Source organism: Sapajus apella, unplaced genomic scaffold, assembly GCF_009761245.1.
Source record: "Sapajus apella isolate SASKATOON/1434 unplaced genomic scaffold, GSC_monkey_1.0 scaffold11, whole genome shotgun sequence".
Classification (NCBI taxonomy): domain Eukaryota; kingdom Metazoa; phylum Chordata; class Mammalia; order Primates; family Cebidae; genus Sapajus; species Sapajus apella.
Window position 1 is genome coordinate 7,002,669 of NW_022436951.1, and position 24,996 is coordinate 7,027,664.

Sequence of the window (24,996 nt, forward strand, 5' to 3'; positions counted from 1 at the left end):
ACTATCAGCCATCCATGTGGAAAACATGGGGCCATTGAGACAGAGAAGTTTGGATTTCGGAGGAAGATGGGAATAGAAATTTCAGTGTTGGAAGCCTCTATAATACCCATGAAGTCATGGAAATGGATGGATTGACTGTAGATGAAGAGGGCTGATTCCTGGGGCCCTCCTACATTCAGAAGTTGAGGAGAAGAGGAGGATCCAGCCAGTGAGGAGACACAGGGGTTATCACAGAAGCAGCTCAGCCACTAAGAATATATCACCACTCTTGAAACACTTTCGTGATAAGTATCATTGAATTTGAGTTATCAATTTATCAAGTGAAAAGATGAAATTGTGCATCTATCTATGAAGGAAATATATTCTATTAAGAAATAATTATGAATAGATGTGGGCACAAAGCTTTATTAGCAGTTCAATAATGCAGCCTTCTTCTTGGCTACTGAAATAAACCATGAAATTTTACTGTATATGAAGCAAGAACTGTAAGATGTACCTAGAAGTACTATCCTGATGTGGAGTTTTGGGGGAATTTTCACTATATCTGCCTAATGTAGATACCTCTCATAGGGAATTTTCATGACCTATTTATTTTTGAACATATTATTCTAGGGCCTTCCATTTTCAGAATCACTTCAAAATGCATTTCCTGGTTACTTTGTATTTTACTTTGGATTTTTTTTCTCTCTTTATTATGAAATATTCTCCAAGTTAAGGAAGGTTCCCTTTTCAATGCCCATAATAAACTGGATTCATTTCTATACTTAAAATCATAACATATATGACAAACACCATGGTCACATTTAATATTTGGAAGATTTATTGCTGAATTATAGAAATCACACTCTTTTGTCTTCATTTCTTTTCTTCTGTAAGTCTTGAAGGTGATCTTTCTCCATCACTTCCTTGTACATGTTCACTCCTTTGGAGGATTATTTTAATATCCTAAGACAAAAGATTCAAAGAGAAGTTACAAATACTAATAAAGCATTTAGGTTTAATAATCATATAGTACATGGCAACCATTAACTAGCTTTTATTTATTTTCTTCCACTGAGAAAACTCATCTCCATTTAGTTGTAATCACACCCTGAGACTTACTACTTGTATGTTTGGAAAGCTAAGATCATGGAACCTCAGTTTCCACACTTAATAATGGAGTTTTCAAATTAGGTTAATTAATATTTGTTAAAGCAGTTACACAGACCTTGGCATATAATGGGCAAGTTAAAAGATTATTTCCTTATGAATGAATAAACAACAGTATTCACCTTCTATGAAAGGAAATGCTAATGCTAAATGAATCATGTCTATAGATTTGTAGACTTTTAAAACAAGATTACTTTCCTGAAATTGTCTCATTCTTTCATTTAAAAAACAGCAGGGAAAGAATGATCTGCTTTTCATCTACTATCCAGCTATCTTACATCTTAAATCACAGATATTTTTCAAAATATATTTAAACGATTATCACAATGTAGAAGGAATACCAACACATGAAAAATACAGAATTGCATTTAGGTAGTTTTTAGCTTTTTTATTTCACAAATTTAGGGAAGTGTTTTAACAATATAAGTTCCTATTTCTCAGAGCTGGGTTTCAAAGGTTTCAATTTGACTGTGATCATTTTACTCAAGAAGACACAAGTTTGTTCACTCTCTGTGATAACACTTCTGATTGACATATGCATTGCTTCTACCAGTCACCGTGAGGAATCATGGTAAATCACTTTCTTTAGAGATCTTGTTCCTTGAAAACACAGATCTCCTGAAGCCAAAGGTCAACGCTAAGTGAACCAAGTAGAAAAGAACAGCTGCTCCTCATTGACTTTTCTAGTCTTACCCAATACAATTCTTCTATTTATTATTTATTTTTTTAAGAAATGGAGTTTTGCTCTGTCACTCAGGCTGGAGAGAGGTGGCATGACCATAGCTCACTGCAGCCACAATCTCCGAGGCTCAAGAATTCCTCCCTCCTCAGTTTTCTAAGTAGCTGGGACTACAGGCACATGTCACCATGTCCAGCTAATTTTTAGATTTTTTGTGGAGATGGAGTCTTGCTCTGTTAACCAGGCTTGTCTCAAACACCTGGCCTCAAGCAATCCTCCCGTCTCAGCCTCCCAAAGTGCTGGAATTACAGATGTGAACCACTGTGCCCAGCCCACTACAATTCTTAGTAACATGGCTTCTTTATATAGTATGTTTATAATAACTAATGTTATTTTAATATTATCAAAAGTTAATTTGAGGATTAAGGAATGAGCTAAATTGTAATTATCTGACACTCCATAGCATGGGGAAAATGATAAGCTCCAGATATATTTAAACCAGAGTTAGCTAAATTTATAGCTGAAATCAGGGGCCATAATTTTCAGTAGCAGCGAATGGAGAAAACCCTGTGAAAGTCAGAAAATGTTTGACACAGGTGCTTTGAAAACAAAAAGCACTGAAGCAGCCATCATATTTTATTATAAAGGTAAAGGAGAAGCTTAGAGAATATTTTAAAGTCAGGTATCTTAAAGACAAAGAGGGATGAAAGCCTCCTTCAGTTCACACTTATAATTATAGGTATATTATCCTAATGTAATTGGGTCCTGATTCATTTGTTTATAAGATATTTTCTGGTGATACTCTGATTTTAATATGAAAAAGTTTCTTGCTACCTTCCATTGAATATAAACCCAATTATAAGGTAATATGTTTGATTTACAGATTTGTTTTAAAAATGTATAATAACTGAGCCTATGTTTATCACAAGAAACTAAAGTTATTAAGCTTTCAGAGAAAATTGTTTATGCATTTACATTTATAAATATATCACAGGAAATTAACTTTGTTCACCAACGACCCAGTTCCAATATCCTCACTGGTCTTTTATATTTACACAAATCATTTTCTTAATAATTTAGGAACATTATTTGAAAATAAGTTTTTTGTACAAGGCCTATGAAAATGGAAATTAAATAAGTAAGTTTAGCTGAATAACTCTAATGTCCAACACAAAATCTGGAACTTCTGTGTAGGTGTGTGCCGCATGGGGCTTCCTGGGACTTCGGTTTGGACCCTTTATCATCATGGCACTGCACCAGGAAAAATTACTCTTTTTTTCCAAGGGTAAGACATGCACACTCAAAAGATCAGATGCCAGCTCACTAGTCCATCCACATATATTGCACATGATTCAGAATTATTTCTCATGCACAGTAACTACTACAGACAGACCAGTAGTAGTAGAAGTAGGTTGGTACAAAAGTAATTGTGGTTCTTTGCCATTTAAAGTAATGGCAAAAACCGCAATTACTTTTGCACCAACCTAACAGTAATAGTAGTAGTAGTAGTAGTAGTAGTAGTAGTAGTAGTAATAGTATCTCACATTTATTGAGTGCTTTCTATCTTCCAGGAACTGAGTTAAGCACTTTATATGTATTATATCATTTAATCTGTACAAAATCCCCATGAGGTGAGTATGATAACTGGCCCTATTTCACAGATGGAGACGCCAAGGCACTTTGAGGTCACTTGCCTAAAGCCACACATTTTATAGGTATGAACCCAGTCAGTGCAGCTCCAGAGCCCACTCTCATAACCACAAAGCCAGTCCACCTTAAATATATTACTACAATTATGCATACTCAGTTTTTTTTCAAACGTGTATTTTAAAATGTTGCCACTTCTAAACAGAAACCTTGTAAACATAAAGCTGTTAGGCAACAACCTTCACTTCCCCCTGTTTATAATAGCAAACAACATTTTAACCTGAAAAACCACACTCTAGCTTTTGCTCTTCTTATCTTGAAAGATCTTCAAATGACATCACCGTGGTTGAAGTGTATTTTAAAATGTGATCTATTTACTGTACATAGATATCTGAAGCAAAAAATGACAGGACGAGTACAGTGGTCCGAGTCTTCAAAGATTCTTTTCTTTCCATCCCTTCCTTCCTCTTTTTTTATTAGCAAAAATGAGAATAGAACACCTTACTGGAAAGGGACCCTTTTTCATTGTAAATATCAGAACTTAGGCTTCTCAGAACATGGGCACAACTCTTCCTGATGGACCATCATATGAATGAGTCCCACTGGTGGTAGTTTACTGGCCTTGAATTAGGTTCATTGGTGGAGTGACCAGGAAGAGGTGTGGAGGACGTGAGAAGTGAGAGTTAAAGTAGATGACTCAGGCATATCCTAGAAAAGCATTCTGGCAATGAACGAACTCACTAACTCTCAGCTATGAGAATGCCTCGTGCTATTCGTATTGTGAGACTGGTTAACAGAAGACAGACACACTGCAGCTGGGTGACTTTCAGCCAAAGGGGTACTGTGCACCAAGGAAGATTAGGGAAATGTGCAGGCGGAGGTGGTTTTGGAGGTCAGTATGTCAGGATGTTCCTGGAATACAGTGGGTAGGACCCGAAATGTTAGGTATTCTGCCACGCTTGGGACAGTTCTCCCCAAAGAGGAACCGTGCTGTTCCAAATGCCAATAGCACTTCAGTTAAAATTGTGAATTGCTGACACTCCTTCAGAAATGAGAGGAAAGTGTAACTTAAAAGGAGTCCTGTGGGTGCCAGCTTTCCCAGGAAGCCAGAACACCTACTGAGAAAGGCTGACTCTTGTAGGCAGCCATCTGTTGGCTATTTTCTCTTCTCCAGCAAAATGTCAAATAGAATCTTCTCTGCAAGTGCATCATATTTAATCACTCTGGTCAGAGTGAAGATATTCTCAAATCATCCTGACTTTCTGGGAGTCTTCTTCCCATTATGAGAGAAAATAATGGTGGCATCATTTTTATGCTCCTACTTGTTACCAGCAATATAAAATAAGTCCTATTTTATATAATCTCAAGGGATTTTGCAAATCGTTTCACTAGCTCAATATAAGATAGCTGTTCCCTGATACGTGCAACAGAGCATGTAAGCTAAAATGCAGTCTATAGCGATGGGCCTAAGACACCTACTTTGTGCAGGATGACATGATGGCACAATATGGTAAAGAGACCAAGGAATGCCTGGGGAGGGACAAATTAATATCACATCATGTCCTGCTCAGCAACCTGTTCATTCTCGCTTGCTTTTCTTGGAATCCACATTTCCTTGAGTGACAAAATTTAATGGGATCATTTTACACCTTTCCCAGGCTCTTCGTGGGGTGGGGATCCTGCAGTCCTGCATCCATGCTTTCTCTAGACCTTCCCTTCACCTAGGACTCTGCTACCTCCCTACTCCAACAGCAAAATCTACGTAGACCTTCCCTTTCCCTCTCTCCACTTTCCCACACCATAGCCATCATCCAAGACCTGGCTATTCCTTCTTGGGCAGACTTCCTCCATGCTTCTAGCACAAAAATGTCATGTATTGAATTCCTACAATTTTGCACTTGGTTTGTTTAACTTGCATCATTTTCTTGCAATTCCTGCATGTAAACATTATCTTGCAAAAAGGAGTGGAATTTTTTTTGAGAGGAGTAACTAATTTATGTACTCAATTTTCTCTCTCTTATGGAAGCGTATACTATGGGTCTCAGTAGTAGGTGCTCAGTATTGAATAGTACTACTAAAATTCATCATTTCTGTAGCACTTCCCCTGTGTCAGATAACATGTCAGGTGCTTTACATGCATGACCTCACTTCATCCTCACCACTACCCTTTGAATATGAATGTCTTATCCTCATTTAACAGACAAGAAAGCCAGGATTAAGAGAAAGTTAAGGTCAGGGAGCTACTGAGAGATAGACCTGAGATTCAGTCCTATGACCTGATTCCCAGAGCCTGTATTCTTAAATGCTGTAACCATATTTCACTACTGCATAGGCCCTGTGTCTAAACAGCTGCTAGCTTGTTAGAAATCAACTTCGGTTATACTAATACAGAGAATAAAGTTAATTTTAATATTAATAATTTAGTATTTTAAAGGACCAGCAATTTAGAACAAAAACATTTAGGCACAAAGAAAGATATTTAAGCCTGAATAATTTCATTTGTGGGTATGGAAAGAAAACTGCAAAATGTTAACTTGTCATCACTGAGAAGTCAGGATACACAATCTACATTTTACCAAAGTGAAAGTGCTTTTATCTTCAACTCAGCAAACCCTTTGTAATTCAATACACAACTTACAGGAGCCAAACAGGGAGACTTCATGATAAGCTGGTATCTGAGAGGGTTGTAGTGCTACATTCTGAAAGGGGGTTGGTGTCAGCCTCTTCTCTCCTCAGCCCCTGCTGTGAAAGACCTGGGGCTAGTCGTGGTGGATGCACATTTAGCATGTGTGGTTCAGACTTGCTTGGTGGTTATGTGATTTCTGAGCTCTTCCATTCTTTGCAGTTCTTCCATTCTTCTGCTGGGCTTGTCCAGTTTCTCTGGTTTTATCCTGAGTTTCTCCATCTTGCACACTGTTTTCCTGATGGAAGTGGTGCCCAACCTTTTGCACATGCTATCATTTCCACTACGTAGATTATGTGTACCACCATGTGTGATTAGAATACAATGAATATGTCAGCACTTGGCTGGAGATCATGGTCTTGGTTAGTTCTTTTTGGCAGGAGAAATCTTATTCTCCAAACTCTTCAATCACAGTCTAGGGTCATTACATGGCTGGAATGACAATCCTAACACTGCCACCCACCCAACTTTAACTTCCACCTGTCCACTGTGCCTGAGCTTGCTGTGCTTTGGGTATTTCAGGCTGACCTTTCTGGCTTGATATGATTACTAGCTTAGCTTCTCCAGAGCCCGGTGTGGCCTGGCAGAGTCCAGCTTCTTTCTCCTCCATGCCAGCTCACATTCAGAAACATCCTAGCATGCCCTGAACCTGAGCCCAACCAAATTAGAGCACTTTGGGGTAATACTCACAGGAATCTTATAGTCTGAATAATTTGAAATCAAGTCTTGAATAAAAGGATGCTTCAAGAGAACAGCAACTTCAATTGGCTCCAGGTTCTTGGCACCTAGGTCTTGAAATGCTTTTACAAAGCCCTTTAAAGAAGAAAAAAATGAAGTTAATCAACCTTACAATCCTGTAGATGTTAAAAAATGGTTGTGTTTATGAAAGGGATTCTGTATAATATCTATGCAATGATATATTTTGAGAGCACTTCCATAAAAATACGCTCAGAATTCAGGCCAACTTTTTACCAAAAAACCAACCTCTGCATAAATATTCTCTGTCTTTAGGTGGCTGGCAAATCTGCTGGAGTCCTGTGCTTCACTTCCCCCTTTGAACACTTTGAGTAGCGTTTCCAAGGAGATCTTTTCATGGTTTGCATTTTCAGGAATTTCTTCATCCTTCTGTTCCCTTTCCTCCCTGTTGTCTTTTAATTTCCTTTCTTCTCTTGCAGCATTTTCCTCTGGTTCAGCAGATTCCTCAATTGGACTTGTATCAGTTGAGGAGGTCTGCAAAGTTAAAATGAGAGAACATGAAATTAAACTGAAGTTTTTTTCCACCAATGGAGACTTTTAGAATATACCAATTTCATCACCACACACTTTTCATGAATGAGAGAGCCTACCACAAACTAGCTAAACAGTCTAGAGGAGAATACACTAGCTGCCTTGAAAATCACAATGTCAAAATTCTAGACCAGTTTTGCTCGTAGTGTACAGAAGATTGTATAGTGTGGGGTGTGTCCTACTCATCTTCATACATTCTTGGGCTGACTACATTGCCAGGTATTTCAACATCTGTATTTAGATATAGATATACACATGTATACAGGTTTTAAACAAGATTTCCTTTTGAAATTGGTTGCAATTGAGAGGCTAAGGCAAGTCAATTGCTCTAGCTTGATAGATTCTAAGAGCTTCAGAAACAGTTCTTTGGACACCGGAGGATATCCCAACTAAACACTCAGAAGGCAAAATAGAAAACAAATCCAATATACAAAATCATGTTGAGATTTTTACTGCTGCCTTTCGAAATTTGGCCAAAAGCCATGAACTCAGGCACTCATGAGTATGATGAAGAGTAAATTGTTTTGATTTCTTATGTATCAAAAGCCCGAAAGTATATATCTTTCTTATGCATCCTACCATTGACCCACTAGTTACAGAACTAGGAATCAATCCTCAAGAAATATTCATTTGCACAAATACTTTTGTATATAGCTGTTCATTCAGTGTTACAGCTAAAATAGAAAATGTATAATTCTAAAAAATGGGTGAATGGTAATAGAAACTCTGTTTCTGCAAGGAATATTATACTACCATGAAAGGTGATGGTTTAGCAGAATTCTTAATGACAAAAGAAAATGCTTATGATGGAATAAGTGCAAAAAGAAAGCAGAAAACAAAGTAATACACATAGTGGGATATTTTGCTTATATATCTATACTATTGATGAAAATGGAAAGCCATGCATTAAAGAGTTAACATTGGTGACCTCTGGGTAGTGGAATAGACAATTTCCTTTTTCTATGCTTCCTACATTCTCTAGTAAATTTGTATGTATATGAGTGTGCATACATGTGTGTATTTATATATGTTTCAATATTTGATAATTTGTCAAGAGAGAAAGGAGCATTTGGCATCTTGGGGGGCCAAATGTCAGAGAACATCTGAGATCTGGTCTCCTTCATTCCAAGGAAGAAAAAAAAATGCTAATTTAGGAGGGTGCCAATACTGTAAATATTCAATTCAGTAGAAGTATTAAGTGCATAGATTGTGCAAGCTCTTTCTAAATAGTCATGTAAATCCCATGTATAAAAAGATTATGATGCAGCACAAAATTAAGCCTCTGGTAGTCATATGCTCATATAAGGAATGTGGAGGGATAGTGGGCAGTGTAATGAAGGCAGTTACATTTGCTATAGCTCTGTGTGGTCACTTTGCCTTAATTGGGCCCCTATATCCTTTGTTAAGTTGGGAACTTAAGCTTGAAAAAAGAAATAGAGAAAGAAAGACAGAGAGGGAATGTTCTAACAGGTGAAGATTTTGGCATCAAATATAAATATTTATATAATTTTCCTCCAGCCTTTGATTCACTTTAAACAACCAAATGCTACACGGCAAAAATGTAAAATCAGCTTTAGTATTTCAACCCAGGATGCTTGGGAATTATTGCATTGGCTACCCATCAATAATAATTTTCCCGGGCAATGTAACAGCTAATATAGTGAAATGAACATAGCAGTGATGTAAAGCATCTTTCTGAGTGAGTCCAGGATGAATAAATTTCTATTCAGAGTGTAAAATGAACATAGCAGTGATGTAAAGCATCTTTCTGAGTGAGTCCAGGATGAATAAATTTCTATTCAGAGTGTAGCATAGGTGCTGTGCACCCAAGATAAACATAGAACCTGTAGGTAAGCAAATGACTAGCTGCTTAGATGAGCAGGTGATACCAAAACTAAGAAAAGAAGGAACCTGGCCTCTCTGTAACCAAAATTAGGGAGGAATTTACTTTCCAGAGGCCTGATGTAAGAAGAATGGAATAAACAATTTTTTAAAAAAATTCAGAGGTAGCAATGTAAACATTTGAAATGTTGGAGTGAATAATCCTTAACTTATTAGTGTCAGAGGATGCTTTCTAAATGTTTGTTATTTTTGCTCTCTAGGGGGTTGGTATAGAATAGGCTTAGTGGCTCAGTGGGAGGGGAAGGAAGTGAGAGAGGCCGAGATCCAGCTGAAGAAGCTGGCACAGTCCTGCAGGGAGGGAAACGTGTGTAAGAGGAGGTGGTTCTCTTCAACAGAGACTCTGAAAGCCAGTGATGTTGAACATGGGTGCAGGAACAAAACCAGTGATGTCACTTTGGAGAAAAGCCAGTACTTCTGAATAAGCAATTATTAGTGGTATCAAAGCTCTACAGACGTCACATTATTATCTAAGCAGAGGAACAGACTGTGGTGCTGTCAAGCACCATGTCACACTTGGCTAACTCTCAGGACTCCCAACAAATGTGTCCCCAGAGCGCTACCTGTGTGTCCTCCTGACCATGCATTTTTATCATTCAGTCAGCCCAGTTCCACATCCTGGATGGCCGCGTAGAGGTCAGTTCTTGTGACTAATGTGGGCAAAGCCTCAAAGACCAGAAGGGCATAGAAATGTATGCGTGTTCCACCCCAGGGCCTCAAACGCTCCTGCCAAGATGTTTCTGCAAGACTTAATTTCAAGCTTACAATTTACTAACCCCACAGCACACAGGTGGCAGAACGGACCATTTTCCCAAATGTCACTTATTTAAAGATCCACGAAGATTAGTGCATTACTGATAAATGCCTTGCTCTTAAGTACCTTTTAAATTACACAAGAAGCTGTGACTTTAAACATAAGGCCTGAGCCACATTGAATAAAATCAGCATGAATAGTAGACATAGAGTAAAGAAGAATGAAATGCTGGGGAGATTTCCTGTTTTTTGTGCAGAAAGAAAATCAGAGATCTGAATGAATATTTTGGAAGTGAATATTAATCTGCTGGAGGTGTTATTTCTGAGCATTATGGCTTCTCGGGACAGGGTTGCCCAGGAAACTGGAACGCAGTGGAAATGACACAGAAATGGAGTGTCACAATTGGAGACAGGGTGGAGAGGATGAGGAGTGATTGAGAATGAGGGAGGTGGGGTGCTCCTATGTTCCAAAGGCTCCTCGGATTCACTCCAAGTCAGGAATAGGCCTGTGTGTGTAAGACAGCCCTGCGCTCCATCCCCGGCTCCACCTCCCACCCACTGGCTTAATCTCAGCTGTGCAGTGTTCTGGGTTCAGTTCCTCCACAATGCCCTTGGATTTTAAAGGAGCTCTTGAGAGCATCACTCAAGGAGAGCTGCTTTCTGGGTGGGAACACAGGCATACGGTGAATGCAGCACTCAGGGATGGAAGGCACTAAGCGTCTTCCTGTGCCAGGAGCCTGGCTGCCAGCCCCAGAGACAGCTGTCTGTTGCTATGGCAACAGCTCTAGCACAGGCTTCCTTTCTCCTGGCCTTTCCTGCTCATTGCAGCCTCCGGGAGTCTGCTGTTGCCTCTGCCTGCCTGGAATATCTGCTTTTCTCCTCTCTACCATGGTTCATTACATTGACCCTCTCTTCTTTCTCCCTTCTTTCCTGGTCATGTTCACAAATACTAATCAAGCTCTGGCTATGAAGCTGCTACTTCAGAGAACATGAAGATGGGTAACAAGATGTCCCAAACTCAAGGCAGGAGCCATTTAGCAGTAGAAATGATAGATGAGTGGCGCCCTGCCTGAAGCCCTAGGTCTCCTTACTTCCCTCCTTTGCCCACTATAGTCTTTCCTCAACACAGAGAGACCCTGACATAGTGAAACCAGGTGACTGCACTCTTCCAGTGACTTCTCATCCTGCACAGAGTGAAAGCTAGCCCTCCGGGTCCTCTCCCTCTCACGTCCCTTCCCTACGACTCTCCTCCTCCGTGCTCGTCTCCAGCTCTGCTGGCTAGCCCTAGTTCTCAGAACACACCAGTCATGGCCGCACTTAAGGGCTTTTGCACAGTTTTCTTCACTTCAAGTGCTCATACCCCAGAGACCTGCGAGGCTCTCTCCCTCACCTTCTCCAGGCCTCTGTTTATATGTCTCTTCACAGAGGTGCCTTCTCTGGCCACCCTAATTAACACTGCAACCCCTATTCCAACGCCTGTATTTTCCCCCTGCGTTCTTTTTTCCCCATAGAATTTATCAACATTTGATGTAGTTTCTATTTTGCTTATTTGTTTATTGTCTGACTTCTTCCTGCCTGGAATAATCTTTGTTCACTGCCATACCCCTGAATCAAGAGTGGTCCCCAGCACACACAGGTGCTCCATAAATGTTTGTGGAAGTAGCGAATGCATGTACATGATGGTGCTCTGCCTGCCAGGGAAGTTCTGGTTATAACCCGGGCCTTGCTGCAAGAGTGCTCAGTGCTGTCAAGGGAAGCTTTGTGAAAGGTCTGGCATTGCCTAGGCTTTGGATAATGGGGAGACCTCAGATCCTTAGAGATGTGATGAAAGGTACCGCAGGTAGAGAGAGTAACAGGAGTAATGGCAGGGAGGCAGGGAAGGAGAGGGCATCCACACCTCTTCTGGTTGGCAAAGCCTCATGTTCATCTGCCTTTTGTTCTGTGCTCCCTCCTGTTTGGTGCATCATTCTCTCATTCTCTTTCATATGAATGAGGGCAATTTGAGTCCCTTCAGGAGAGCAAGTTTGGCTTCTTTTGGGACTATGCAAAGAGCATAATTTACAAAGTGAATGGACTAATTAATTAATGCAGTGTTTACTGAGCTCTGTGCCAGGCCTTGCCTCAAGTTCAGGGTCTCAGAACAAGGCAGATGCCTCCTCTCCACCAAACTCTCCCTCCACAGGGTGCTTAGAATCTAGAGAGAAGCAGGTCTCAAGGAGGTCATTGCCAGGTGAGGAGTATCTTGTAGGAGAAGCAGGGTGCACCATGGGAATATACAGCAGCGGGTCTGACATTATTTGAGGTGATGAAAAACAGACATGAATGAGCCCTCACAGCAGGCTGGGATCTGGGCTTAGATCATAGATCCAGAGTTAGTTTAGGGAACCCCCACGTACAGGGAGATACAGAAACATCCCTGGTAAAGTGGCAAATGCAGTGCCATGAATGCACATCATACCTAACTCCTTATTTGCTTGGGAAACTTTTTTTTTTGAGATAGAGGCTTGCTGTGTCCCATAGGCTGGAGAGCAGTGGCGTGATCTTGGCTCACTGCAACCTCTGCCTTCCAGGTTCAAGTAATTCTCCTGTCTCAGTCTCCTGAGTAGCTGGGACTACAGGCACACACCACCACGCTCGGGAAATTTTTGTATTTTTAGTAGAGATGGGGTTTCACCATACTCATCAGGCTGGTCTCGAACTCTTGACCTCAGGTGAACCACCCACCTTTGCCTCCCAAAGTGCTGGGATTACAGGTGTGAGCCACTGAGCCTGGCCCCTTATTTGGGAAACTTTTAAACTGGGCTTCTACTGTCAAAGAAGACAGCATTCTTGAATGGAAGTAAACACTCCTGGCTGATCTTTCTGCTGCTGTGTGTTGAATCAGTATTTATAGCACACTGGTTTGAAGAGCTATTAGCTCACAAGGTGTGTAACTGGCCTCACTCTGGCTCTGGTGGAATGCGAAGGAGATCTTTCTGTCCACATGCGCAGGGTCAAACTTTAGGATGGCATTTAAGAGTTTATCTCTTCCCTCCCATGAATATCTAATTAAGATATTCAGAAACCTCTCATTCCTTTCAGACTACTTCTGCGTTAACAAGTATGTGTAGGGAGGACAGAAGTGTGGCTGGGACGTCTGAGGAGTCTGGACTGGGCAGCATATTTTCCCCCTCTGTTTCAACAAAGGAAAAGCAGAAACAAGGTCCCATCAGATGGAACCACTGCTCTGGTCCCCAAAGAACAAAACCAAAAGCCATGTCAAGAACAAATGGGCACCTAGGAGGCACGTCACTTAGCACCCTTCTGGAGACTACCCCATCCCAAAATCCAGGGAATGCCAACGCCTTTGAGATCTCAAGGGGAAGGTGAGGTGGCATCTTAATCAGATATTAAGCATCTTTGTCTTTGGACACAGGTGACATAAAATGCAGGTTTCCGGTGGCCGGGCTTTGGCCCGAAACACTAAGTCACATATATGTGTGGCGCATGTAGGCCTGAACTTGTTTCATCTACAATTTCTACACAGAATCCCAAATGGATTGGATTGAGACCCATTTCTGTTTCATTTATCAGGATCAGTACTCATGCAAATAAAGGCTATCCTTTACAGAGTAAAGTTGGATTCCACCAAGACACTTTGAACAAATTTTAATTTTACTATAAAAGTGTCTGATGGGAATTGGGTCCCCAGGTCTTAATCCAATTGAGTAAGGCTTTGTTGAAGACCAAGTATGTGTAAAGCATCATATGACACCCCCAGGCAAATATGGAGATGAAAAGAACAGAGTCCTTGTTGTCAGTTTAAGATCTTCAGGTATCCCCTCCAGACCCTATAGTTAGTTTATTTCTGGAATGCAATTACCTTGTCTGCACTCAGAGTGGAAGCTTTGACTTGTTGGAAGACATGAGTCCCAACAGCCACACTGAGGGCCCTATAGACTCCTTCCACGGTGTCTGGGTGGCAAGCAAAGTAAAGCAGCATCTGTGTGTAGTCAAGCTGGGGTGGGTCCTTCTCAGAGTCAGCAAATAGCCTAAAGAAAAACTGCGCACAAAAAGAATTTCAAAGATAAAATGGGTGCACTCTGGTGGTTAGTAGTTAGTCATGGCAGTGAAGAATCCCTCCAGGAGCTTTGGAATCAGGTTACCTTCTGAGGGTTGAATTAGTAAAGCTAACATACAATGAATGGTATGAACCGAATAATGTTAAGAAAAAAAGCAGTAAAAGTAAGGCCCTGAATGCAAACGTAAAAGAAATAGTGTGCTAATTAATGCTACTAATATATGTAGGAAATAATGTACTAATTAAGGGTAGTGGGGGCTGCACATTGAATAGGAAAAGGGAACCGCAAGCACAAGGACCCATTTATCTGTCCTCAGCATTATTGAGACAAACTAGGCCCTGGCCCTAAATATGAGGCTTCTGGTCCATCGCTTTCTGTGGGGAGTGAAAGGAGGGAAAGGAAAGGATGTCGAAAGCCACTGGGATTCTAGCCATTAAAAAGTCTTTGAACTGGTTCACCTGCTCTGGACTTCATACTCAAGCTACTGACCCTAAGTGACTTCACATCCAGGCAGAGAGTGCACTAAGCACCAAACAGCAGATCAGTAATTTTCTCGTTCTGAATGCCTGAGCTGGCATTGACACAGTGTCTTGTGCTTTTGGCAGCATGAGGATTTAGTGTTCAGGAGTCTGTTATCCTCTGGGGCTCTCCAAAGCAGAGGCTCAAGCCCTGGAACACACAGAACACACCTAGGCACCTAAGCAGCCTGTTTGGGGAGACTGCTACCTTCCAGCTCTTCTCAAATGTATATTTATGACTGGGAGACTTTTAAAAAATGTGTATTCTGATTAAGAATACATCTAAGGTATATGGCCTCAACACCTTAGATGGTGTTGGGGCCATCTAAGGTTCTGCATGTCTAGCAAGGTTCCAAGTACTTCTAATGTTGCTGGTTCTGGCCGATATTTTGAGAAGCAAGTTTCTAGAGCCAGAAGGTATTTCCACCATGTTATTTTTTGTTACCAAAACCCCTTACAACTATGAACAGGTTTAACTAGGGATAAATGAAGATACAGTTGGAAAAATAATTTCTGATATTTGGCAAATCCAATAAAAATTTAAATAATGTCTCAAAGAAATGAGAGAGGCCAGGTATCGGTGGCTCACATCTGTAATCCCAGCACTTTGAGAGGTCAAGGTGGGCAGATCGCTTGAAGCCAGAAGTTTGAGACCAATCTGGCCAACATAGCAAAAATCCTTCTCTGCTAAAAGTACAAAAATTAGCCAGGTATGGTGGTGGGTGCCTGTAATCTAATTTTGTATTCTAATTACAGCCAAGTAAATAAACAAATATCTTTTGTTGTTTAACTTTTTCTCTTTGCCCACCTTTCTTTAGCAGGTTGACAGTTAGCTACAGTTTAACCATGTATAGTAAACGTTTAGCTTGCTTACTAATACTTACATAGGACTTACTATGTGTCAGTTGCTGTTCTAAGAGTACCACACACAGAAACTCCCTCTGCACAACAGCCCCACCAGAGAGGGATAAGAAACCAAGGTGCAGAGAGGTTGGGTAATGCCACGAATACCTTAAAACTTGTAAACAGTGAAATCTCTGCTTTTATCTCAGTGTGAGAACATTGAGATTTATGTAACTTCTGAGCATTGAGTCTCAGAGACACCCAGGGGGAGGATGGAAAACACCACTTCTTTCACCTTTTCTGTCATATGGACATCACTCACACACACACACACACACACACACACACACACACACACACCCATCAGTCATCTTTTGTTCCATTACAACACTTTTTACTCAGGCTCCACACTCCTGCCTCTGCCTCTGACTTTGTTCCTTGCCTTCCCATAATCTTCCAGCAGCAGGTGGGAGCCACCTACTCCAAAAGTACTAAAAGATCCTTTTGTGTTTTGCTGCCAAGTGAACAGCTCAAATACTCTGCCTTTGATTGACATTTCTAAAAACTTCTGGCTGAAAATGAAAGTAGATTTCACTTGGCATAATATTCAAACTGCCAGTTGCTTTCAACTAATGAAGAACCTGTTTATGTTGATGGCAGATTTGTTCACAAAAGCATATAGAGACCATTCCAAAACTCTCCAGGATAATTTGTTTTCAGTCCTTCAGTTTCTCATTAAAAACGACAGCACATCAAATACTGCCCCTGCAACTGCCAGCCTTATATCTTGGACTTTTTTGATAACTCTCTGACCCTTTCTCTTACCTGCTCTCCTGGAGCATCTAGCAGAGGTGCTCAAAAAATATGCATCCAATTGAAGGAAGTTCCTCCATTTAAGGTCACAACTGGAGTCTTGCTCAATTTTGTACTACAATTTGGAACTAATGGCTGGCTAGAAATTCAACAATCTATATATCATACAGATCTATGTCTAAATCTACCATTCAGTTTTTTTCATGTCTTACTGAGGTCAGAGTGGCATTGAGATTTTTAAGGTCTGGACTTTCACTGTGGCCTCAGAAACAGAGACTCATAAAATGCTATTATTGAGGATAATAATAATAATATTGAGGGCAGCAAGCTCTGATGGACCATGGGCAACAAAATTAAAGAGAAATGGACATTGGTAAAATGACAAATTTTATCCTAAGCCTTTAGAATTGGAAGGAAACTTAGAGACAAATGTGTTAAAAACTTAGCTTATTTGACAGATGAGGAAGGTGAGTTCTGAGAGGCTGTGGAATTGTTCAGGATCACTCAGAGAGTTCACAGTAGGGCTCTGAGATTCCAGCCCCTGCCTCCTCTCCAGGGCTTCTCTACACTGCCTCCTCAATGAGCACCAGTGTCTGCACTTTGGAGAGACAGCAGAGGAACTGAGGGGCCGGGGTGCAGTCAAAGCAAGCAGCACAAGTGGAAGGAAATGCAAAGAAAATGATTAGTGTGATGATGCCAAATGTTTTAAAGATCTCAGTCATTACCTCGATAAGATGCTCCTGCCTATTAAATGGCAGGGGTTCAAGAGGGTTTTCTGGAATTTTTATATCTTCATCTCCTGTAAACCACAGACCAGCCTACATAAAAAAATAAAAATGAAAATCATTAAAGTATGTATTATGCAGAGATGTTCCTCTAAAAGCCACAAGAGATTGTGCCAATCTTGTCTCTAGAGCAGATGTCTCCCAGGTAGGCTGCAGAAACCACAGGGGTTTAGGAGAAAATACTAGAACTCCCGTCTACGTTTCTTTTTATCTCATTCTTTTGTAGTTTTTATTTCCACATCTTTGATAACGTTCATAATGTATTAGTGTGGTAGCATATGTACATAATTTATAAATAAATGTCCATAGATTAAGAGTGCTAGCCACTTTTAACTGCTGGAACGTGTGATGAAGCTGGGAGGCACTTCCCTGTATCACTCTTGGATTAGTCACATTTTGGAGGAGTCTGTGCCCCCATTAAAAATAGTTCACATTCCTCATGTCCTGTTCGTGTCCTGTCTGTTTGTGGAGACTTGCATGGTGCTGGTTACATTGTTGGCTTTAGAAAACTCTTTGTTAAGTAACTGAATGACTGACTCAAGATCTCAGCGACCTCGTTCATGACATCCCTCTGTCTCAGTCTATAACCGACACCAATGAGAACTTCATTTCCGCAATGCAGGCATACTATTTGACTGTCCTAATGTGTTGTTTTCAACAAATCTTACGAAATTTCGACCTAAGGTTATTTTGATGTTTTCACTGAAACAACATTGTGGGGGAGGGACAGTGAGCTGCGAAGTGCTGAAAATCTGTGAAAGGCATGCAGGCTGGTCAAGTGGGCCTTTCCACATGAGGGCTTCAGAGGAGGGGGCCTGACGGCGGAAAGGGAGAGGGCACAGCTCAGAAAACAACTGTTCCCCAAAACACAGGCAGTGTTCAAAGAAGTAGTTCTGAGTTTCTCTTAAACACAGCATCCAACTTTCTCTAAGAAACTCACACTTTTGGTAAAATAGTTTTCTGGTTTTGGCTCAGCACTTTGGTGAAAATTGCCAACACCCTTTGTTCTTATCGTGTTTGTGCAAAAGGACATTGAAATCGATATCCTAGGTTAGTTGCCACGTGCAATAAATAACTGAATGTCAATAATTTCATGAGTGCACACTATTTAAAATCTTAAGACATCTATGCAAACAGAGTAAGTTTTGCTCTGCTGCTTTTGCTTTTAAATAAAACCACCTTAGCAAAAACGTAGCAGAGGTCAAATAACCGAACAACTGTCTTGATCAGCCCTGAAAGAGCCTCATCATAATTTGTGTTTTTTCTTCTGGCTCAACTCTATGAGCCTGGAAATTTCAGAACTCTCTCAAAAAAAAGCAGGCCATGCATTAAGGAAGAAAAGGGAAGCAGGAAGGGATGCTTTGGTGAAATGCATGTGGGATACAGGAACCTGAGAATATTACTCTGTTTCAAAGTTAGCTCCTTCTGAAAGTTCCCTCTTTCATGTTGACCAGCAATGTGAAATGGTGAGCAATATAATGACATTAATAAAGACAAAGTAAGTAGTTCAGGCCCCCTCTCAGTTATGAAATTTTGTTCTTACTCCTTTCTTACTCAAAATTCTCAAAAATCAACAGACTTTTCTTGTCTTCACTTTCTAAAGACCCATTCATTTCCTCACCCCTCTGCCATGTAGCTTCTGTACTTATTATTCCACCAAAATTTCTGTAACACAGGTTACCAGTTACATCCCACCTGCCATGTCCAATGGCCAAATATTACACTACTGGGTTATCCATCACTTTCCTTGAGTGATCTCATACATTCATAAATTCAATAACCACCTACATGACACTGACTCGTGATCCCTTCTGTACAGGCAGCATTAGATTGGACATTTCTGTCTTCATTTCCCACAGACATTTCAAACTCAACTTCTCAAAAACAATGTCATCATTCATCACCCTCTCACCCCAAAGGAAAAAAAACCTGCTCCTTTCCGTGTGTGTGTGTGTGTGTGTGTGTGTGATCATTGTTCTTTCTGTTTTGGGAGTATTGGGCACTGGGTTTAATAAAAGCTTTGCCGATGATTCTAATGTACAGCCAAGGATAAGAACCACTGGTTAGGAACTCAGGAGAAGAACAACGCAGTTTATGTAACTGCTTTCAGAACCCTTTGTTCTCCTGGAAGTTCTGACTTTTTCAGATCCTTTCCCTGGGGATGGAAGCCAGGCTTCTGCCTGGGACTTTGACACTGCCTTTGCTGCCCCTGGATGCCTAAACGTGGGCAGCTGAAAAGCAATGCACTGGTCTGAGACCTGGCAATGTAACATCAGTGAGTAATTCACATCTTAGGTCACAAGTGTTCTGGTTTTATCAATGCCATAGGTGCTGGTAACAACCTGCATATACTGCTCGAAAGTGATGGTGCCTAACTGCTCCTTATCCACAGCCTTGAACTTCTGAAGGGTCTCAAGGAGCTCCTCCTCCAAGGGAATGGGCCAAGGCATGGAGGTTACTAACAGGAACTTCCGCCAGTCCACGAATTCCGAGTTGACTGTTAATAAGGATGTTAATTCCTGTAACTAGAAGAAAACAGGAAATGTCTTTGGAATATTTACATGATTTCTACTCGCTCGCGTTTTCATAGTTAGAGTTTCTCATGAAAGAAGGAGGACTTTTCACTGGCACACAGAGTCAGTTCTGACTTTTGTTTCTTTTATTCTACCAACCAGGCCACACCAGACAGCACCTAGAAAGTGTTTCATGTTTTGCTCCCTTTACATTTGTGATTTTTGTTTACCATTATGCCATCAATTTACACACATCACTGCAGTTAACTTTGTACCTTTTTAACAGAAGAGAGATAGAAATTGCAGCTGTGCCTGTGTAAACGCTCTGCAGCCCATGGTGGATTGCCCTTTAACCATTCTGTTTTCTGAACACTCTTAAGGAAAATGTTATGATGAAAAGCGAGAACAACTAGAATTATCTATTATTACTAGTTAGGCTCATTCCATCTGGCAGTTATAGAAAGAAACTCACTGGTTGAGCCTCACGGTCTCTATAATATGTCAGTGACAGATCATCACTTATTCTTCAAATATTGAGCATGTGCATACTGTATGTTTTAACTGGAAGTTCACTCATGTTTTTATTTACTCATGTTTCATTGATTGCCTACGAAATGCCAGACACTATGCAAGTTACTCATTATTTTTAGAACTATTGATTCATTGATCAAATAAGAATGCTTAAAGCTTTAAAACTCAAACAACATAGAAGCTTACTTCAGGTTGGGTCAGGTGCATCCAACTACTAGGTAAGTTGTTTGTGCCAAGGTTCAAGGTCACCAAATCGATGAGAATGTCAGTAAATGCTTTATTTCCTATTGTGCCTATAATACAATAAAAAATATTTCGCTACTTAGATTAGGTGATTTTTTTTCTTCTTTTGCTAAAATAAATGTAATGAGTATTTGAAAAATCATTTTATTCATATTATATAAAACTGTAAGCTTTAAAGAAAAAGAAGACATTTTGGAAATATGAAAATAATAATTTCCTGATGCTTTCTCATTATTGTTTCTCAACTAAGTCAAAATTCCTTTTTTTGGCTTAGTAATAATTAATTCCAGATTGGGTAAAATTATCAAACTGTATACTTTTTAGTTGAGTCTTCTTCATGTTTCACTCAGAATAGGCTGAATTTGTTTAAAAAATATGATTTTAAGGTTTCCAATATGCAATAGGGCACAAGAGTAAACTATTTTGGCAAATATTAAATAAAAGGGTTCCAAATGCATGCAGATTATCACTGCAAGAAAGGTAATACATTTATCTGCATCTTGCCCTTTGGATCAGACTATATTTGCTTTTGAAGATGTAGAGAGATTTGAATTGTTAAGTTACTGGATTTTGAAAGTGCTAATTTAGTGGTCTGATTGGCTCAGCGTTCCTAAGCATTACATGAAAGACCACTGACCTTTTACATCCTTTGCTCTTAGGCACGAACCTACTTAACTCTATTTAAAAGAGATGTCTGCTTCATTTTTCATTTCAAATTGCACGCACATGCATTAAGAAAAAAAAAAGAAAACAAAATAAATGAATCCACTTTAAAAAAAATGTCTGGCTAACCAACACAAAAGTGGTACCTTCTAGAACAAGGAGAGACGCCTAATGTGTATTCAGGTATCTTTCAGGTCCAGAGTACATCTCTATTCTTTGTTTTAGGAATGAAAAGACTGAAAGATAGACACGCTATCTCAAGGTTTTCTTTCTACAACTAAATTTTTAGCATTTCTAAAAGTTCACATGAACTTTATCATTTCCTCTAACTTCCAGGGAAATGCAATAATTCTTCTAAAATCTCAGTGCTTCAAACCAAATACACAGTTTTGAGATTTGGAAGGTAATTTTCTGGGTAGCAAGATCAAAACATTTCTTCTTTGATATAATTGGCTGTTCAGAAATAAATTCTGTATCCTTTTTCATCAAACTTGAGTATCCAGTTTTATAGACAGGAGAGCATTTTCCCAGACAGCAGAATTTTCAGTGAACTGAGGTTTATAAAATCCTACGTTGGTTTTTAGATAAGTCAGACATAACTCAGTCATGCTCTTCAAGCTACAGCCGTAAACAAAATCTATTGAAACCATGAGGAGGCTCAAAGAATTTTAAAAATCTTGTAAGCTGCAACACATTTCTGCTACCTCTAATGGATATGGTGCAAAACAGTGTTATAGGACAGTACTTTCAGTTTACATACAAATGGTTTACCTGAGGATTTAGCATGAAATGTGAAAACTGTTTTAATATTTGCCTTTGTTACTTAAATGGCCAAAGCATGCAGTGATATGATTGCAATAACATAATTACATAAATTTACAAATTTTGTTCACAGATGAAAAGAGAAGCTCTCTTTTAATCTGGCTGTGAGTTAATTACCTAATGCAGCTATCACTGAGAATTATTGAGGAAAAATTATGAATCGTATGCCAGGCCTAAGGGAAATCAGGCCATAATCATAGTCGGGTCACCCTTAGTGATAACTCTCAAAAAAATGATCTCAAAATAACACCATTGTGTAGAAGCATACAGTTCCACCGAAAGAGTGTGAAAGAACACATGAATACATATAAGTGAAGTTAGAAAGTTATAGATGAAACAATCTTGAGTTTTTTACTCTGTATGTTTGGAAGAAACCAAATGCCTTTTGTTTGATGTGAAGACAAGTTATTGTTTTACTTTTAAATTTCAGGTTTCTGGACACCATTTATTTTATGTTTTTTACTATGCAAAAAAGTTACATTGCTATGCAACTACAATGTAAACATTTGCCTATTGCTAATCACTTTCATAATGGTTTTCTGAGTTTGATGAACAATCTGAATTAAAGCTTGTGTCACCAGTTGAAGACGGTGTTCCTGTATTCCATAAATGGATAGCTTTCCTAGGGTCAAAATTATTAATGTCTGGAGAATTCAACTGAATGATTAGGACATCTGTCAGATATTCAGCCTTGATTTTTGGATGCATGTGTAACTTGGTCCGTTTCATCTGACTAAAGCCACGTTCTGCTTCAGCTGAACTTGCAGGAAGGGTCAGCACTAAGTCGACTAGTGTCAGGATATTTGGATACTTGTGTAAGTAAATGGAATTCACAAAATCCCAGGTCAACTGTCGAATGTTTTGAAATCTAGGAGGGAGAATAAGAAATGTTAAAGATTGAGACTCTCAAGTTTTACCCAAACATTTATAAACATCAGCCACTCTCCTTGGCTTGCTTTCTTGCTTACCTGCCGTAGATCTCTAACTTCAACATGCTCCATTCAGTATCCACTTCACTAAGTTTCACATTGGCAGCTTCTGATACCGGTTCATGGTGTGCAGTCAGGATGGATACCTCTTTTTCTCCAAATTCTATAATCAAGATACCAGAAAGAGTCATATATATAAAAGAAACTCATACAGAGCATCAGAGAATAGGTTCGAAGTCAGTGCATGTGGATTACCTTGATTTATCTTTGTGGGCCACAATTTAAAACTTCCAATCACAGTAGCCCTCACTGCATTTTGGCTGGCGTCTCTGAAACAGCCTTGAAGCCTCTTGATAAGATGTGTTAAAACAGTAGTTCTCATAGCAGAAATGTTTTCTTTCCCTCTGAGGCAGTTTCCATGAAAGTGTGTGACTCAATCCACTATGCGTTCTTTTGGCCCTAGTCTGGGGAGAAAAAAAAAAGCATCCAAATAACAACTAACAAGTTAAAATTAAAAAATCTGGCAGATAATTTTGCAAGTCAAACTGTCTGGTTTGACAGCTCTCTGATCATCCCAACCTCTTACGTTGTTTGATAAATTCAGAGCATTTCCAGCGTTGACACTTAGGTGGCAAATATGTCAGCAATTGAGGAGTTTCTGTTCTTACTGACACAGGACAGAATGCTAAGGACATTAATGACATCCAACAAGAAGTGGGCAAATTTAACAATGTCAGCTTGGAGAAAAGACTCTAGAAGTTCTTTGGATTTCTTTTGCTTTCACTTGCCTGTAACATGGGTTGGGAATAACATGGTGGTTATCTTTCCCAAAATTATGATTCCAGGGAGCTCAAGAGAAGTATGTTCTGTGATATTGAAAAAGTAAAACAATATGGTATTTCAAAATTACTTACTGAGTGGAGTTGCTGAACAATTGCAGGATATCCCTTGAGAAAGTTCTGGAGGGCTGCCTGTAATCCATGAAGACACCTCCTGCCTCCTATTTGAGAAGGCATCACAGGTCAAAGGTGAAGGCCTTTGAAAGTAGTCCTCAGAGCACTCTTATGAAGAGGAGAATTGTGATAAAAGTGATAAATGCTGTGAAGGAGGTCTTTGACATCATTGTACAGAGGAGTGCTCTGGAACACCACTTTGTAAGATAGTTCAAGGTGATGGCAAAGCAATATATAGTCTGTAAACATAGTTGTATTTCTCTTAATAGCAGGGCCACCTCATTGTTCTCTCCCTCTATGCCATGGGTACCATCACTTCCAAAACCAACCAGCTTCTTTGCCCAGTCTTGGCTTGACAGCGTAAGTTGAAGATTTCTCTCGAGAGTTTTCTCAATGGCATTGTTTATTGCCAGAGGATCATTTCTTTCTACTGACTGTACTCCAACAATTTGACAGTGCACTTTTCCCGCATGTGCAAACTGCACATAGACAAGTTCGGCTTCTTTGATTAAACTGTCTGTGATTCCATCACTGATGACAGAGAAAAATTTTCTTTTTTCTAGCTTCTCTCTTAGATGTTTTTGTTCAGCTTCAGCAATACAGTGTGTAAACATTCTTGCTGATATTTTAGTTCTGAATACTGGGCCAATATCAATACCTTTCATGTCATCCAACTTGCACATCCAAATAAAATCTTTGAGGGGACGCCTGGTCTTGGCAATAGCATGGCATGATCTGAACAATTTCTCTACTCTCCCGAGGGTTCCTTTGCTCATGGTCTTCATCATTAGTTTGGTGGTTGCTCTGTTCACTGGAGAACTACTCGTTGCTTCCATTAATGAAGCCTTGGCATGAGCCTCGCTGAAATGATGTGCACTGAGAAACTCAGCCTTCAAGTTGTCAGTACCATAAAAAAAATTTGCTTGACTTCCCCCTGACTTGACTGGATGCTTATGACACAGGGTGCAGAACATAAGATTTAATAACTCATCATATATAAGCCAAGGATACTTTTTAAGCCAAATTTTCAAAAATTGATTGTTTCTCTTTGGAAGGTAATGGTAAAGCTTCTGTGGCCTTTTCTGCTTTTCGGTGACTCTATTCACATCATCCGAGGGATTCCTGCCTTTAAAATAACTCCATGTTGTTATTTTAAGTAATCACAATTTCTACCCTCAGTTTTGCTTAATCTCTGACCCTCACCATTTGCTGTTTTTGGAAAAAT

General features: G+C 39.8%; 2 protein-coding genes across 6 annotated transcripts in view; both read right to left on the reverse strand.

Annotated features, from left to right (window-relative positions):
* Positions 1–797: 797 nt before the first annotated feature.
* Positions 798–24,996, reverse strand: part of SPEF2 (sperm flagellar 2) — a 200,400-nt gene continuing 176,201 nt past the window's right edge. For all 5 annotated transcript variants that reach the window (XM_032278967.1, XM_032278968.1, XM_032278966.1 and 2 more), the window contains 7 exons: positions 20,348–20,454; positions 19,460–19,642; positions 17,058–17,150; positions 13,960–14,139; positions 7,143–7,388; positions 6,849–6,971; positions 798–945 (listed from right to left, as the gene is read on the reverse strand). In XM_032278967.1, the coding sequence (XP_032134858.1) occupies positions 856–945; positions 6,849–6,971; positions 7,143–7,388; positions 13,960–14,139; positions 17,058–17,150; positions 19,460–19,642; positions 20,348–20,454 (1,022 nt within the window). In that variant the 3' untranslated portion in view covers positions 798–855. The remainder of the gene's footprint in view (positions 946–6,848; positions 6,972–7,142; positions 7,389–13,959; positions 14,140–17,057; positions 17,151–19,459; positions 19,643–20,347; positions 20,455–24,996) is intronic.
* On the reverse strand, positions 20,565–24,496 carry LOC116552281. The gene is made up of 4 exons (XM_032278971.1): positions 23,405–24,496; positions 23,074–23,282; positions 22,858–22,981; positions 20,565–22,757 (listed from the first exon to the last, which is right to left on the reverse strand). The coding sequence occupies exons 2-4, from the start codon at positions 23,198–23,200 to the stop codon at positions 22,406–22,408; spliced, it is 603 nt and encodes a 200-aa protein (XP_032134862.1). The 5' UTR covers positions 23,201–23,282; positions 23,405–24,496; the 3' UTR covers positions 20,565–22,405.

Coding starts and splice junctions, on each gene's coding strand:
- LOC116552281 (XM_032278971.1), bottom strand. CDS start 23,200: ATGAGAACTACTGTTTTAACACATCTTATCAAGAGGCTTCAAGGCTGT. Junction 22,982..23,073: donor GCCCACAAAGATAAATCAAG/GTAATCCACATG, acceptor TCTTGATTATAG/AATTTGGAGAAAAAGAGGTA. Junction 22,758..22,857: donor AAGTTAGAGATCTACGGCAG/GTAAGCAAGAAA, acceptor TCTCCCTCCTAG/ATTTCAAAACATTCGACAGT.